Source organism: Mobula hypostoma, chromosome 7 (genome assembly GCF_963921235.1).
Source record: "Mobula hypostoma chromosome 7, sMobHyp1.1, whole genome shotgun sequence".
Classification (NCBI taxonomy): domain Eukaryota; kingdom Metazoa; phylum Chordata; class Chondrichthyes; order Myliobatiformes; family Myliobatidae; genus Mobula; species Mobula hypostoma.
In genome coordinates this window covers 188,568,482-188,586,552 of record NC_086103.1, presented here as the reverse complement: position 1 = coordinate 188,586,552, position 18,071 = coordinate 188,568,482, and the positions used below count along the sequence as shown (strand labels likewise).

General features: G+C 64.9%; 1 protein-coding gene across 1 annotated transcript in view; it reads right to left on the bottom strand.

Moving 5' to 3' along the window:
- LOC134349857 (inverted formin-2-like) overlaps positions 1-18,071 on the bottom strand; it is a 183,480-nt gene that overhangs the window by 151,816 nt on the left and 13,593 nt on the right. Inside the window, exon 2 of the mRNA XM_063054815.1 lies at positions 14,364-17,181. Within this exon, the coding sequence (XP_062910885.1) occupies positions 14,364-17,018 (2,655 nt within the window). The 5' untranslated portion in view covers positions 17,019-17,181. The remainder of the gene's footprint in view (positions 1-14,363; positions 17,182-18,071) is intronic.

The following is an 18,071-nucleotide window of genomic DNA, read 5'->3' as shown; positions in this document are numbered from 1 at the left end:
GGGGACCCGCCACCCCAGACAGCGCAGACCGGGGACCCGCCACCCCAGACAGCGCAGACCGGGGACCTGCCGCCCCAGACAGCGTGGACCGGGGACCCGCCAGCCCAGACAGCGCAGACCGGGGACCCGCCAGCCCAGACAGCGCAGACCGGGGACCCACCAGCCCAGACAGTGCAGACCGGGAACTGAACACCCACCCCGGACAGCGCAGACCGGGGACCCGCCAGCCCAGACAGCGCAGACCGGGAACTGAACACCCCAGACAGCGCAGACCGGGGACCCGCCACCCCAGACAGCGCAGACCGGGAACTGAACACCCCGGACAGCGCAGACCGGGGACCCGCCACCCCAGACAGCGCAGACCGGGGACCTGCCACCCCAGACAGCGCAGACCGGACCGGGGACTGACCCACACCCCAGACAGCGCAGACCAGGGACCTGCCACCCCAGACAGCGCAGACCGGGGACCTGCCACCCCAGACAGCGCAGACCGGGGACCCGCCACCCCAGACAGCGCAGACCGGGGACCCACCACCCCAGACAGCGCAGACCGGGGACTGAACACCCCGGACAGCGCAGACCGGGGACCGCCACCCCAGACAGCGCAGACCGGGGACCCACCACCCCAGACAGCGCAGACCGGGAACTGACCACACCCGGACAGCGCAGACCGGGGACCCTGCCACCCCAGACAGCGCAGACCGGGGACCCAGACAGCGCAGACCGGGGACCTGCCACACCAGACAGCGCAGACCGGGGACCTGCCACCCCAGACAGCGCAGACCGGGGACCTGCCGCCCCAGACAGCGCAGACCAGGGACCTGCCACCCCAGACAGCGCAGACCAGGGACCTGCCACCCCAGACAGCGCAGACCGGGGACCCAGCACCCCAGACAGCGCAGACCGGGAACTGAACACACCGGACAGCGCAGACCGGGGACCCGCCACCCCAGACAGCGCAGACCGGGGACCCGCCAGCCCAGACAGCGCAGACCGGGGACCCGCCACCCCAGACAGCGCAGACCGGGGACCCACCAGCCCAGACAATGCAGACCGGGAACCGAACACCCCAGACAGCGCAGACCGGGGACCCGCCAGCCCAGACAGCGCAGACCGGGGACCCACCAGCCCAGACAGCGCAGACCGGGACTGAACACCCCGACAGCGCAGACCGGGGACCGCCACCCCAGACAGCGCAGACCGGGACCCCACCCCAGACAGCAGAGCGACCACCCCAGACAGCGCAGACCGGGACCTGAACACCCCAGACAGCAGCAGACCGGGGACCCGCCAGCCCAGACAGCGCAGACCGGGAACTGACCACCCCAGACAGCGCAGACCGGGGACCCACCACCCCAGACAGCGCAGACCGGGGAACACCCCGGACAGCGCAGACCGGGGACCTGCCACCCCAGACAGCGCAGACCGGGGAACTGAACACCCCAGACAGCGCAGACCGGGGACCCTGCCACCCCAGACAGCGCAGACCGGGGAACTGAACACCCCAGACAGCGCAGACCGGGGACCCACCAGACCCAGACAGCACCAGACCGGGAACTGAACACCCCGGACAGCGCAGACCGGGGACCCGCCAGCCCAGACAGCGCAGACCGGGGACCTGCCACCCCAGACAGCGCAGACCGGGGACTGAACACCCCGGACAGCGCAGACCAGGGACCTGCCACCCCAGACAGCGCAGACCGGGGACCCGCCACCCCAGACAGCGCAGACCGGGGACCCAACACCCCAGACAGCGCAGACCGGGGACCCAACACCCCAGACAGCGCAGACCGGGGACCCGCCACCCCAGACAGCGCAGACCGGGGACCCAACACCCCAGACAGCGCAGACCGGGGACTGAACACCCCAGACAGCGCAGACCAGGGACCCGCCACCCCAGACAGCGCAGACCAGGGACCTGCCACCCCAGACAGCGCAGACCGGGGACCCACCACCCCAGACAGCGCAGACCGGGAACTGAACACCCCGGACAGCGCAGACCGGGGACCCGCCAGCCCAGACAGCGCAGACCGGGGACCCGCCACCCCAGACAGCGCAGACCGGGGACCCAACACCCCAGACAGCGCAGACCGGGGACCCACCACCCCAGACAGCGCAGACCGGGGACCCACCACCCCAGACAGCGCAGACCGGGAACTGACCACCCCGGACAGCGCAGACCGGGAACTGAACACCCCACACCCCGGCCAGCGCAGACCGGGAACCCGCCAGCCCAGACCGGGAACTGAACACCCCGGACAGCGCAGACCGGGGACCCGCCAGCCCAGACAGCGCAGACCGGGGACCCACCAGCCCAGACAGTGCAGACCGGGAACCGAACACCCCGGACAGCGCAGACCGGGGACCCGCCAGCCCAGACCGGGAACTGAACACCCCGGACAGCGCAGACCGGGAACCCAACACCCCAGACAGCAGAGAACAGGGACCCACCACCCCAGACAGCGCAGACCGGGGACCTGCCACCCCAGACAGCGCAGACCGGGGACCTGCCGCCCCAGACAGCGCAGACCGGGGACCCGCCAGCCCAGACAGCGCAGACCGGGAACTGAACACCCCAGACAGCGCAGACCGGGGACTGAACACCACAGACAGTGCAGACCGGGAACTGAACACCCCACACCCCGGACAGCGCAGACCGGGGACCCGCCACCCCAGACAGTGCAGACCGGGGACCCGCCAGCCCAGACAGCGCAGACCGGGGACCCACCACCCCAGACAGCGCAGACCGGGGACCCAACACCCCAGACAGCGCAGACCGGGGACCCAACACCCCAGACAGCGCAGACCGGGGACCCACCACCCCAGACAACGGAGACCAGGGACCCACCACCCCAGACAGCACAGACCGGGGACTGAACACACCGGACAGCGCAGACCAGGGACCTGCCACCCCAGACAGCGCAGACCGGGGACCCAACACCCCAGACAGCGCAGACCGGGGACCCACCACCCCAGACAGCGCAGACCGGGGACCTGCCACCCCAGACAGCGCAGACCGGGGACCGGCCGCCCCAGACAGCGCAGACCGGGGACCTGCCACCCCAGACAGCGCAGACCGGGGACCCGCCACCCCAGACAGCGCAGACCGGGGACTGAACACCCCAGACAGCGCAGACCGGGGACCTGCCACCCCAGACAGCGCAGACCGGGAACTGACCACCCCAGACAGCGCAGACCGGGAACTGACCACCCCGGACAGTGCAGACCGGGGACCCGCCACCCCAGACAGCGCAGACCGGGAACCGAACACCCCGGACAGCGCAGACCGGGGACTGAACACACCGGACAGCGCAGACCGGGAACTGAACACACCGGACAGCGCAGACCGGGGACCCGCCAGCCCAGACAGCGTAGATCAGGAACTGAACACACCAGACAGCGCAGACCAGGGACACACCAGCCCAGACAGCACAGACCGGGGACTGAACACCCCGGACAGCGCAGACCGGGGACCCACCAGCCCAGACAGCGCAGACCGTGGACCCGCCAGCCCAGACAGCGCAGACCAGGAACTGAACACCCCAGACAGCGCAAACCGGGGACTGAACAACCCGGACAGCGCAGACCGGGAACTGAACACCCCACACCGCGGCCAGCGCAGACCGGGAACCCGCCAGCCCAGACCGGGGACTGAACACCCCGGACAGCGCAGACCGGGGACCCGCCAGCCCAGACAGCGCAGACCGGGGACCCACCAGCCCAGACAGCGCAGACCTGGAACTGAACACCCCAGACAGCGCAGACCGGGGACCCGCCAGCCCAGACAGCGCAGACCGGGGACCCGCCAGCCCAGACAGCGCAGACCGGGGACCCGCCACCCCAGACAGCGCAGACCGGGGACCCGCCACCCCAGACAGCGCAGACCGGGGACCCACCAGCCCAGACAGCGCAGACCGGGAACCGAACACCCCAGACAGCGCAGACCGGGGACCCGCCAGCCCAGACAGCGCAGACCGGGGACCCACCAGCCCAGACAGCGCAGACCGGGAACCGAACACCCCGGACAGCGCAGACCGGGGACCCGCCAGCCCAGAGAGCACAGACCGGGAACTGACCACCCTGGACAGCGCAGACCGGGAACTGAACACCCCGGACAGCGCAGACCGGGGACCCGCCAGCCCAGACAGCGCAGACCGGGAACTGACCACCCCGGACAGCGCAGACCGGGGACCCGCCACCCCAGACAGCGCAGACCGGGAACCGAACACCCCGGACAGCGCAGACCGGGGACTGAACACACCGGACAGCGCAGACCGGGGACCCGCCAGCCCAGACAGCGCAGACCGGGAACTGACCACCCCGGACAGCGCAGACCGGGGACCCGCCAGCCCAGACAGCGCAGACCGGTAACTGACCACCCTGGACAGCGCAGACGGGGAACTGAACACCCCGGACAGCGCAGACCGGGGACCCACCAGCCCAGACAGCGCAGACCGGGAACTGACCACCCCGGACAGCGCAGACCGGGAACTGACCACCCCGGACAGCGCAGACCGGGAACTGAACACCCCGGACAGCACAGACCGGGGACCCGCCACCCCAGACAGCGCAGACCGGGGACCCAGCACCCCAGACAGCGCAGACCGGGCACCCAACACCCCAGACAGCGCAGACCGGGGACCCAACACACCAGACAGCGCAGACCGGGGACCCAACACCCCAGACAGCGCAGACCGGGGACCCACCACCCCAGACAGCGCAGACCGGGAACTGAACACCCCGGACAGCGCAGACCGGGAACTGAACAGACCCCAGACAGCGCAGACCGGGGACTGAACACCCCGGACAGCGCAGACCGGGAACTGAACACCCCAGACCCCGCAGCGCAGACCGGTACCCCAGACAGCGCAGACCGGGAACTGAACACCCCAGACAGCGCAGACCGGGAACTGAACACCCCGGACAGCGCAGACCGGGGACCCGCCAGCCCAGACAGCGCAGACCGGGGACCCGCCACCCCAGACAGCGCAGACCGGGGACCCGCCAGCCCAGACAGCGCAGACCAGGAACTGAACACCCCAGACAGCGCAGACCGGGGACAGAACACCCCAGACAGCGCAGACCGGGAACTGAACACCCCAGACAGCGCAGACCGGGGACCTGCCACCCCAGACAGCGCAGACCAGGAACTGAACACCCCAGACAGCGCAGACCGGGGACTGAACACCCCGGACAGCGCAGACCGGGGACCCGCCAGCCCAGACAGCGCAGACCGGGGACCCGCCAGCCCAGACAGCGCAGACCGGGGACTGAACACCCCAGACAGCGCAGACCGGGAACTGAACACCCCGGACAGCGCAGACCGGGGACCCGCCAGCCCAGACAGCGCAGACCGGGAACTGAACACCCCAGACAGCGCAGACCGGGGACCCGCCACCCCAGACAGCGCAGACCGGGGACTGAACACCCCGGACAGCGCAGACCGGGGACCTGCCACCCCCAGACAGCGCAGACCGGGGACCCGCCACCCCAGACAGCGCAGACCGGGGACCCGCCACCCCAGACAGCACGGACAGCAGACCCGACCACCCCAGACAGGCAGAACCTGAGACACCCCGGACAGCGCAGACCGGGAACTGAACACCCCAGAGCGCAGACCGGGGACCCGCCAGCCCAGACAGCGCAGACCGGGAACTGACCACCCCGGACAGCGCAGACCGGGAACTGACCACCCCGGACAGCGCAGACCGGGGACCCAACACCCCGGACAGCACAGACCGGGGACCCGCCACCCCAGACAGCGCAGACCGGGGACCCGCCACCCCAGACAGCGCAGACCGGGGACCCACCACCCCAGACAGCGCAGACCGGGGACCCACCACCCCAGACAGCGCAGACCGGGGACCTACCACCCCAGACAGCGCAGACCGGGAACTGAACACCCCGGACAGCGCAGACCGGGGACCCGCCACCCCAGACAGCGCAGACCGGGGACCCGCCAGCCCAGACAGCGCAGACCGGGGACCCGCCAGCCCAGACAGCGCAGACCGGGGACCCGCCAGCCCAGACAGCGCAGACCGGGGACCCACCAGCCCAGACAGCGCAGACCGGGAACTGAACACCCCGGACAGCGCAGACCGGGGACTGAACAACCCGGACAGCGCAGACCGGGAACTGAACACCCCACACCGCGGCCAGCGCAGACCGGGAACCCGCCAGCCCAGACCGGGGACTGAACACCCCGGACAGCGCAGACCGGGGACCCGCCAGCCCAGACAGCGCAGACCGGGGACCCACCACCCCAGACAGCGCAGACCGGGGACCCACCACCCCAGACAGCGCAGACCGGGGACCTGCCACCCCAGACAGCGCAGACCGGGGACCTGCCACCCCAGACAGCGCAGACCGGGGACCTGCCACCCCAGACAGCGCAGACCGGGGACCCGCCACCCCAGACAGGCAGACCGGGACCCACACCCCAGACAGCGCAGACCGGGACCCCAACAGCGCAGACCGGGACCCCACACCCAGACACAGACCAGGGACTGAACACCCCAGACAGCCACCGGGGACCCACCACCCCAGACACCCCAGACAGCAGCAGACCGGGGACTTACCACCCCAGACAGCACAGACTGGGGACCGAACACCCCGGACAGCGCAGACCGGGGACCTGCCACCCCAGACAGCGCAGACCGGGGACCTGCCGCCCCAGACAGCGCAGACCAGGGACCTGCCACCCCAGACAGCGCAGACCGGGGACCCGCCACCCCAGACAGCGCAGACCGGGGACCCGACACCCCAGACAGCGCAGACCGGGGACCCGCCACCCCAGACAGCGCAGACCGGGGACCCAACACACCAGACAGCGCAGACCGGGGACCCACCACCCCAGACAACGGAGACCAGGGACCCACCACCCCAGACAGCACAGACCGGGGACTGACCACCCCAGACAGCGCAGACCGGGGACCTGCCACCCCAGACAGCGCAGACCAGGGACCTGCCACCCCAGACAGCGCAGACCGGGGATCCGCTACCCCAGACAGCGCAGACAGGGGACCCGACACCCCAGACAGCAGAGAACGGGGACCCGCCACCCCAGACAGTGCAGACAGGGGACCCGACACCCCAGACAGCAGAGAACGGGGACCCAACACCCCAGACAGCGCAGACCGGGAACCCAACACCCCAGACAGCAGAGAACAGGGACCCACCACCCCAGACAGCGCAGACCGGGGACCTGCCACCCCAGACAGCGCAGACCGGGAACTGACCACCCCGGACAGCGCAGACCGGGAACTGAACACCCCGGACAGCACAGACCGGGGACCCGCCAGCCCAGACAGCGCAGACCGGGGACCCGCCACCCCAGACAGCGCAGACCGGGGACCCACCACCCCAGACAGCGCAGACCGGGAACCGAACACCCCAGACAGCGCAGACCGGGGACTGAACACCCCAGACAGCGCAGACCGGGGACCCACCACCCCAGACAGCGCAGACCGGGGACCTGCCGCCCCAGACAGCGCAGACCAGGGACCTGCCACCCCAGACAGCGCAGACCGGGGACCTGCCACCCCAGACAGCGCAGACCGGGGACCCGCCAGCCCAGACAGCGCAGACCGGGGACCCAACACCCCAGACAGCGCAGACCGGGGACCCAACACACCAGACAGTGCAGACCAGGGACCCAACACCCAAGACAGCGCAGACCAGGGACTGAACACCCCAGACAGCGCAGACCAGGGACCCACCACCCCGGACAGCGCAGACCGGGAACTGAACACCCCCGACAGCGCAGACCGGGGACCCGCCAGCCCAGAGAGCACAGACCGGGAACTGACCACCCTGGACAGCGCAGACCGGGAACTGAACACCCCGGACAGCGCAGACCGGGGACCCGCCACCCCAGACAGCGCAGACCGGGAACCGAACACCCCGGACAGCGCAGACCGGGGACCCGCCAGCCCAGACAGCGCAGACCGGGAACTGACCACCCCAGACAGCGCAGACCGGGAACTGAACACCCCAGACAGCGCAGACCGGGGACCCGCCAGCCCAGACAGCGCAGACCGGGAACTGACCACCCCGGACAGCGCAGACCGGGAACTGAACACCCCGGACAGCGCAGACCGGGGACCCGCCAGCCCAGACAGCGCAGACCGGGAACTGACCACCCCGGACAGCGCAGACCGGGAACTGACCACCCCGGACAGCGCAGACCGGGAACTGACCACCCCGGACAGCGCAGACCGGGAACTGAACACCCCGGACAGCGCAGACCGGGGACCCGCCAGCCCAGACAGCGCAGACCGGGAACCCGCCACCCCAGACAGCGCAGACCGGGAACTGAACACCCCGGACAGCGCAGACCGGGGACCCGCCAGCCCAGACAGCGCAGACCGGGAACTGAACACCCCGGACAGAGCAGACCGGGGACCCGCCACCCCAGACAGCGCAGACCGGGGACTGAACACACCGGACAGCGCAGACCGGGAACTGAACACACCGGACAGCGCAGACCGGGGACCCGCCAGCCCAGACAGCGCAGACCAGGAACTGAACACACCAGACAGCGCAGACCAGGGACACACCAGCCCAGACAGCACAGACCGGGGACTGAACACCCCGGACAGCGCAGACCGGGGACCCGCCAGCCCAGACAGCGCAGACCGGGGACCCGCCAGCCCAGACAGCGCAGACCAGGAACTGAACACCCCAGACAGCGCAGACCGGGGACTGAACACCCCGGACAGCGCAGACCGGGAACTGAACACCCCAGACCCCGGCCAGCGCAGACCGGGGACCCGCCAGCCCAGACAGCGCAGACCGGGAACCGAACACCCCAGACAGCGCAGACCGGGGACCCACCACCCCAGACAGCGCAGACCGGGGACCTGCCACCCCAGACAGCGCAGACCGGGGACCCAACACCCCAGACAGCGCAGACCGGGGACCCGCCACCCCAGACAGCGCAGACCGGGGACCCGCCAGCCCAGACAGCGCAGACCGGGGACCCACCACCCCAGACAGCGCAGACCAGGAACTGAACACCCCAGACAGCGCAGACCGGGGACTGAACACCCCGGACAGCGCAGACCGGGAACTGAACACCCCGGACAGCGCAGACCGGGGACCCGCCACCCCAGACAGCGCAGACCGGGGACCTGCCACCCCAGACAGCGCAGACCGGGGACCTGCCACCCCAGACAGCGCAGACCGGGGACCCGCCACCCCAGACAGCGCAGACCGGGGACCCAACACCCCAGACAGCGCAGACCGGGGACCCAACACCCCAGACAGCGCAGACCGGGGACCCAACACCCCAGACAGCGCAGACCAGGGACCCACCACCCCAGACAGCGCAGACCGGGGACCTGCCACCCCAGACAGCGCAGACCGGGAACTGACCACCCCGGACAGCGCAGACCTGGGACCTGACCACCCCAGACAGCGCAGACCGGGGACCCGCCACCCCAGACAGCGCAGACCGGGAACCCAACACCCCAGACAGCGCAGACCGGGGACCCAACACACCAGACAGCGCAGACCGGGAACTGAACACACCGGACAGCGCAGACCGGGGACCCGCCAGCCCAGACAGCGCAGACCGGGAACTGAACACACCAGACAGCGCAGACCAGGGACACACCAGCCCAGACAGCACAGACCGGGGACTGAACACCCCACACCGCGGCCAGCGCAGACCGGGAACCCGCCAGCCCAGACCGGGGACTGAACACCCCGGACAGCGCAGACCGGGGACCCGCCAGCCCAGACAGCGCAGACCGGGAACTGAACACCCCAGACAGCGCAGACCGGGGACTGAACAACCCGGACAGCGCAGACCGGGAACTGAACACCCCACACCGCGGCCAGCGCAGACCGGGAACCCGCCAGCCCAGACCGGGGACTGAACACCCCGGACAGCGCAGACCGGGGACCCGCCAGCCCAGACAGCGCAGACCGGGGACCCACCAGCCCAGACAGCGCAGACCGGGGACTGAACACCCCGGACAGCGCAGACCGGGAACTGAACACCCCACACCCCGGCCAGCGCAGACCGGGAACTGAACACCCCACACCCCGGCCAGCGCAGACCGGGAACCCGCCAGCCCAGACCGGGAACTGAACACCCCGGACAGTGCAGACCGGGGACCCGCCAGCCCAGACAGCGCAGACCGGGGACCCACCAGCCCAGACAATGCAGACCGGGAACCGAACACCCCAGACAGCGCAGACCGGGGACCCGCCAGCCCAGACAGCGCAGACCGGGAACTGAACACCCCGGACAGCGCAGACCGGGGACCCGCCAGCCCAGACAGCGCAGACCGGGAACTGACCACCCCGGACAGCGCAGACCGGGAACTGAACACCCCACACCCCGGCCAGCGCAGACCGGGAACCCGCCAGCCCAGACAGCGCAGACCGGGAACTGACCACCCCGGACAGCGCAGACCGGGAACTGAACACCCCGGACAGCGCAGACCGGGGACCCGCCAGCCCAGACAGCGCAGACCGGGAACTGACCACCCCGGACAGCGCAGACCGGGGACTGACCACCCCAGACAGCGCAGACCGGGAACTGACCACCCCAGACAGCGCAGACCGGGAACTGACCACCCCGGACAGCGCAGACCGGGGACCCGCCACCCCAGACAGCGCAGACCGGGAACTGAACACCCCGGACAGCGCAGACCGGGAACTGAACACCCCGGACAGCGCAGACCGGGGACCCGCCAGCCCAGACAGCGCAGACCGGGAACTGAACACACCAGACAGCGCAGACCAGGGACACACGCAGCCCAGCAGCCCAGACAGCACAGACCGGGGACTGAACACCCCGGACAGCGCAGACCGGGGACCCGCCAGCCCAGACAGCGCAGACCGTGGACCCGCCAGCCCAGACAGCGCAGACCAGGAACTGAACACCCCAGACAGCGCAGACCGGGGACTGAACACCCCGGACAGCGCAGACCGGGAACTGAACACCCCACACCCCGGCCAGCGCAGACCGGTTACCCGCCAGCCCAGACCGGGAACTGAACACCCCGGACAGCGCAGACCGGGGACCCACCAGCCCAGACAGCGCAGACCGGGGACCCACCAGCCCAGACAGTGCAGACCGGGAACCGAACACCCCGGACAGCAGCAGACCGGGGACCCGCCAGCCCAGACAGCGCAGACCGGGAACTGACCACCCCGGACAGCGCAGACCGGGAACTGAACACCCCGGACAGCACAGACCGGGGACCCGCCACCCCAGACAGCGCAGACCGGGGACCTGCCACCCCAGACAGCGCAGACCGGGGACCCGCCAGCCCAGACAGCGCAGACCGGGGACCCGCCAGCCCAGACAGCGCAGACCGGGAACTGACCACCCCGGACAGCGCAGACCGGGAACTGACCACCCCAGACAGCGCAGACCGGGAACTGACCACCCCGGACAGCGCAGACCGGGAACTGACCACCCCGGACAGCGCAGACCGGGGACCTGCCACCCCAGACAGCGCAGACCGGGGACCTGCCACCCCAGACAGCGCAGACCGGGGACCCGCCACCCCAGACAGCGCAGACCGGGGACCCAACACCCCAGACAGCAGAGAACAGGGACCCACCACCCCAGACAGCGCAGACCGGGGACCTGCCACCCCAGACAGCGCAGACCAGGGAACTGAACACCCCAGACAGCGCAGACCGGGGACCCACCACCCCAGACAGCGCAGACCGGGGACCCACCACCCCAGACAGCGCAGACCGGGGACCCAACACCCCAGACAGCGCAGACCGGGGACCCAACACACCAGACAGTGCAGACCAGGGACCCAACACCCCAGACAGCGCAGACCGGGGACCCACCACCCCAGACAACGGAGACCAGGGACCCACCACCCCAGACAGCACAGACCGGGGACTTACCACCCCAGACAGCACAGACTGGGGACTGAACACACCGGACAGCGCAGACCAGGGACCTGCCACCCCAGACAGCGCAGACCGGGGATCCGCTACCCCAGACAGCGCAGACAGGGGACCCGACACCCCAGACAGCGCAGACCGGGGACCCAACACCCCAGACAGCGCAGACCGGGGACCCACCACCCCAGACAGCGCAGACCGGGGACCTGCCACCCCAGACAGCGCAGACCGGGGACCTGCCGCCCCAGACAGCGCAGACCGGGGACCCGCCACCCCAGACAGCGCAGACCGGGGACCCGCCACTCCAGACAGTGCAGACTGGGGACCCAACACCCAAGACAGCGCAGACCAGGGACTGAACACCCCAGACAGTGCAGACCGGCGACCCACCACCCCAGACAACGGAGCACCACCCCAGACAGCACAGACCGGGGACCTAACACCCCAGACAGTGCAGACCGGGGACTGAACACACCGGACAGCACAGACCGGGGACCTGCCACCCCAGACAGCGCAGACCGGGGACCTGCCACCCCAGACAGCGCAGACCGGGGACCTGCCACCCCAGACAGTGCAGACCAGGAACCCAACACCCCAGACAGTGCAGACTTGGGACCCAACACCCCAGACAGCGCAGACCGGGGACCCAACACCCCAGACAGCGCAGACCGGGGACCCACCACCCCAGACAGCACAGACCGGGGATCCGCCACCCCAGACAGCGCAGACCAGGGACCCAACACACCAGACAGTGCAGTCTGGGGACCCAACACCCCAGACAGCGCAGACCAGGGACCTGCCACCCCAGACAGCGCAGACCGGGGACGCAACACACCAGACAGCAGAGAACAGGGACCGAACACCCCAGACAGCGGAGAACGGGGACCCACCACCCAAGACAGCGCAGACCAGGGACTGAACACCCCAGACAGCGCAGACCGGAGACCCACCACCCCAGACAACGGAGACCAGGGACCCACCACCCCAGACAGCGCAGACCGGGGACCTAACACCCCAGACAGTGCAGACCGGGGACCCAACACCCCAGACAGCACAGACCGGGGACCCACCACTCTCTGTGTAAAAGAACTTGCCCCTCTCACCTTTTTGAAGTTACCCCCTCTGGTATTAGACATTTCAAAGCTGGTAAAAAGATACTATGTGTCTACTCTATCTATGCCCCACATAAGCTTCTAAAGCTCTATCAGGCCCTCCCTCAGCCTCTGCCACTGCAGAGAAAACAACCCAAGTTTGTGCAGCCTCTTGTCTTTGCACATGCCCTCTGATCCAGACAGCACCTGCTACCCTTTCTGCACTCTCTCCAAAGCCTCAACATCCCTCCTATAAAAGGGTGAATACAACTGTATAAGTACTCCAAATGTGGCCTAACTAGAGTTTTATAACGCTGCAACATAACCTCCTGACTTTTGAACTCAGTACCTCGACTGATAAAGGCAAAGATGCCATATGTCTTTCTAACCATCCTATTAACCTGTGTTGCCACTTTCAGGAATCTATGAACTTGGACCCCCAAGATCCCATGATCATCAACACTGTTAGGTCTCTTGCCATTAACAGTGGACTGTCTCTCTACATTTGACCTACCAAGGTGAAACACCTCAAATATGATCGGGTCAAACTCCATCTGCCATTTCGCTGTCCGTATCTGCAAACAGTCTATATCGGGTTGTACTCTTTGACAATCGTTTACCCTCTCCACTAATCTACTGAACTTACTAACTCAACCTGTCCCCAAACCACATGTTCTTCAATCCAGCCAGCATCCTGGTAAATCTCCTCTGAACCGTCACTAAAGCTTCCACATCCTTCCTATGATGAGGGGACTACAACTGAACCGAAGTTTTAAACGAGCTCCCCTTTATCTTAAAACTGTGCCCCTCATTTGAGACCCTCCCATCAGAGAAAACACCTCAACATTACCCTTGTCCAGCCCCTCGGATGGAAGGAGATGTTTGAACATTTGAAAACGGATCTAGTTATTTCCCAGCGTATATGATGAATAAGCTCTTCTTGGGCTTTCAGCCAGGTACAGGTTTCGATTATAACCAATGTTTCTCTGACAAACTCTGCCATCTTCATCAGGGATGATGGCTGAGCATGTCTAGTCCTGTGGTGTTTATACCCCTCTAGACCATCCCTCCTGATTCGTTAGTCCTCATCCAATCAGGTTGTAAACAAAGTGGGAGAGTGGAAAACTGACTGGATGAGGATTAACCAATCAGGAGGGATAGATGATGGGGTTATAAATATCACAGGACTAGGGATGCCCAGGCGTGATCCCTAATGAAGATGGCAAAGTTTGTCATTGAAATATCAGTTAAAAGTGATACCTGTGCCCGGCTGGGAGCCTGAGAAGAGTTTATTCGTTTGAACACTTGTTGAAGTTCGTGAGAATGAGGAATGCTACCCAACTCCACGTCGACTGCTCTCCCTTCTCCCCCGCTCTGCTCCTCCCTTACCTCCGTGTCGCTACTCCTCTGTGGCGATCGGGCCCGGAAGCTTCTGCGAGCAGTGGGGACAAGCTCTTTGCGGGCGAACAGCTCCTCCATGCTCCGCGTGTCGATAGCAATCTGCTCAGGACCCGTCTCTGTCGTCCAGATATTTTGCTTGCCCACCACCCGGTGATGGGGGAGAGCATCCCAGTTAAAGTGTCGTAGCCTAGACCGCCGGCTGGACGTGGAGCACTGAAAGCTTCCTAGGGCAGGGGGTGGTGGAGGGGGAGGAGGGGGTGGGGGAGGGGGAGGAGGAGGTGGGGGAGGGGGAGGGGGTGGGGCAGACGGAGGGGCAGATAATCCTTGGCTACTGGGTTCTGGTGTAGGAGTAAGTTGTCCATGGTTACCAGGGTCAGGTGTAGGAAGCTGTTGCCCAAAGTTATCTGGGTCAGGGTGAAGGATCCGTTGCCCATGGTGACCATGGTCAGGGTGAGGGGATCGTTGTCCATGGTTACTGGGGTCAAAGGGAGGGGAAAGAATGTCTGATGATTTTCCAGGAAAATTTTGTGAAATTGAATGAGATGGATCATTCAGTTCCACAACTGAATGGGATGGATCCATGGTTACAAAGGTCACAGGGGCCTGCTCCACTGCCACAGTTACCAAAGCCCGCTCTGTCTCTGTAGTTATTGGGGTCAGTTCCGTCACTGTGGCCAGTGGGTCCCTTTCTGTCTCCGTGGTTGACTGGGCCCTCTCTGTCTCTGTGGTTGAAGAAGCCCGCTCTGTTTCTGTGGTTGACAGGGCCCTCTCTTTCTCCGTGATTGACTGGGACCTCTCTTTCTCTGCGGTTGACGGGGCCCTCTCTTTCTCTGCAGTTGACAGGGCCCTCTCTGTCTCTTCGGTTGACTGGGCCCTCTCTGTTTCTGCGGTTGACGGGGCCCTCTCTTTCTCCGTGATTGACTGGGCCCTCTCTTTCTCTGCAGTTGACGGGGCCCTCTCTGTCTCTGCGGTTGACAGGGCCCTCTCTGTTTCTGCGGTTGACGGGGCCCTCTCTTTCTCCGTGATTGACTGGGCCCTCTCTTTCTCCGTGATTGACCGGGCCCTCTCTTTCTCTGTGGTTGACGGGGCCCTCTCTTTCTCCGTGGTTGACAGGGCTCTCTCTTTCTCTGCAGTTGATGGGGCCCTCTTTGTCTCTGCAGTTGACGGGGCCCTCTTTGTCTCTGCAGTTGACGGGGCCCTCTCTTTCTCTGTGGTTGGCGGGTCCCTCTCTTTCTCCGTGGTTGACAGGGCTCTCTCTTTCTCTGCAGTTGATGTGGCCCTCTTTGTCTCTGCAGTTGACGGGGCCCTCTCTTTCTCCGTGATTGACAGGGCTCTCTCTTTCTCTGCAGTTGATGGGGCCCTCTTTGTCTCTGCGGTTGACAGGGCCCTCTCTTTCTCTGTGGTTGATGGGTCCCTCTCTTTCTCCGTGGTTGACGGGGCTCTCTCTTTCTCTGAAGTTGACGGGGCCCTCTTTGTGTCTGCGGTTGACAGGGCCCTCTCTTTCTCCATGGTTGACGGGGCCCTCTCTTTCTCCATGGTTGACAGGGCCCTCTCCTTCTCTGTGGTTGACGGGGCCCTCGCTTTCTCTGTGGTTGACAGGGCCCTCTCGTTCTCTGTAGTTGACAGGGCTCTCTCTTTCTCTGCAGTTGACGGGGCCCTCTCTTTCTCCGTGATTGACAGGGCCCTCTCTTTCTCTGTGGTTGACGGGGCCCTCTCTGTCTCCGTGGTTGATGGGGCTCTCTCTTTCTCTGCAGTTGACGGGGCCCTCTTTGTCTCTACAGTTGATGGGGCCCTATCTTTCTCCGTGGTTGACGGGGCCCTCCCTTTCTTCGTGGTTGACGGGGCCCTCTCTTTCTCTGTGGTTAACGGGGCCCTCTCTTTCTCCGTGGTTGACGGGGCCCTCTTTTTCTCCGTGATTGACAGGGCTCTCTCTTTCTCTGCAGTTGATGGGGCTCTCTTTGTCTCTGCGGTTGACAGGGCCCTCTCTCTCTCTGTGGTTGATGGGTCCCTCTCTTTCTCCGTGGTTGACGGGGCTCTCTCTTTCTCTGCAGTTGACGGGGCCGTCTTTGTGTCTGCGGTTGACAGGGCTCTCTCTTTCTCCATGGTTGACAGGGCCCTCTCCTTCTCTGTGGTTGACGGGGCCCTCGCTTTCTCTGTGGTTGACAGGGCTCTCTCTTTCTCTGCAGTTGACTGGGCCCTCTCTTTCTCCGTGATTGACAGGGCCCTCGCTTTATCTGTGGTTGACAGGGCCCTCTCTTTCTCTGCAGTTGACAGGGCCCTCTTTATCTCCGTGGTTGACTGGGCCCTCTCTTTCTCCGTGATTGACGGGGCCCTCTCTTTCTCCATGATTGACGGGGCCCTCTCTTTCTCTGTGGTTAACGGAGCCCTCTCTTTTTCTGTGGATGATGGGGCCCTCTCTTTCTCTGTGGTTGACAGGGCTCTCTCCTTCTCTGCAGTTGACTGGGCCCTCTCTTTCTCCGTGGTTAACGGGGGCCTCTCTGTCTCCGTGGTTGACGGGGCCCTCTTTGTCCCTGTAGTTACTATGACCCACTCCTTTAATGTGGTTAATAGGCCCTGTTCTGTTCCTTTGGTGACCAGGGCCTGCTCTGCCGCTGTGTTTACCTGGACCTGCTCTGTCTCCATGGTTACTGGAGGCCCAGTCCGTCACTGTAGTTACCAGGGTTCACTCTGTCTCCGTCTCCTGTTTTACTGAAATTAGTCAGGATACAACAACAGGCGTGCCGAGTAATCTTCATCCTGTCAGCAGGGTCGCCTGTATCTCCCCCAAATCACCATGGCAACATACCTGGGATGAGAGGATAAATTTGCAGTCAACAGGATGAGATGCAATGTAAACGGTCAAAATTGAAAAGGATGAGTACAGGACTGAAGGTGTTGTATTTGAATGCACGTAGTATACGGATTAAGATAGATGAACTTATAGCACAGTTACAGATTGCAATGTACAATGTTGTGGGCATCACCAAATCATGGTTCAAAGAAGATTGTAACTAGGAGCTTAATATCCAAGGATACACATTATATCGAAAGGACAGGCAAGAAGGGAGAGGGTGGGGTGGCTCTGTTGGTAAAAATGAAATCAAATCATTAGAAAGAAATGACAGGATTGGAAGATGTAGGATCCCTGTGAATCGAGTTACTAAGCTGCTAAGGTAAAAAGATCCTGAAGGGAACTGCAGTTTATGCAGGTCTCCGAACAGTAGGCAGGATGTAGGCTACAAATTACAACGGGAGATAGAAAAGGCAATGTCACAATAATCATGGAGGATTTCAATATGCAGGTCGATTGGGAAAATCAGGTTTGTTCTGGATCCCAAGGGAGGGAATTTGTAGAATGCGTATGAGATGGCATTTTAGAGCAGTTTGTGGTTGAGCCCACAAAGGGAAAGGCAGATCTGGATTGGGTATCATGTAACTTAGGGCTGTTTTGATTGGGGAGCTTAACGTAAAGAAACATTTAGGAGACAGTGATCATAATATGATAAAATTCACCATGAAGTTTGAGAAGGAGAAGCTAAAGAAAACAAGCAGTCGTCTCTAATTTCTTTGGAATTTGCAGATATTCCACATGACATCTAAAACTTTGATGGACTTCTGTAGGTGTGCAGTGAAGAGTATATTGACCGGCTGCATCACAGCCTGGTATGGAAACACCAATCTTACAAAAAGTAGTGA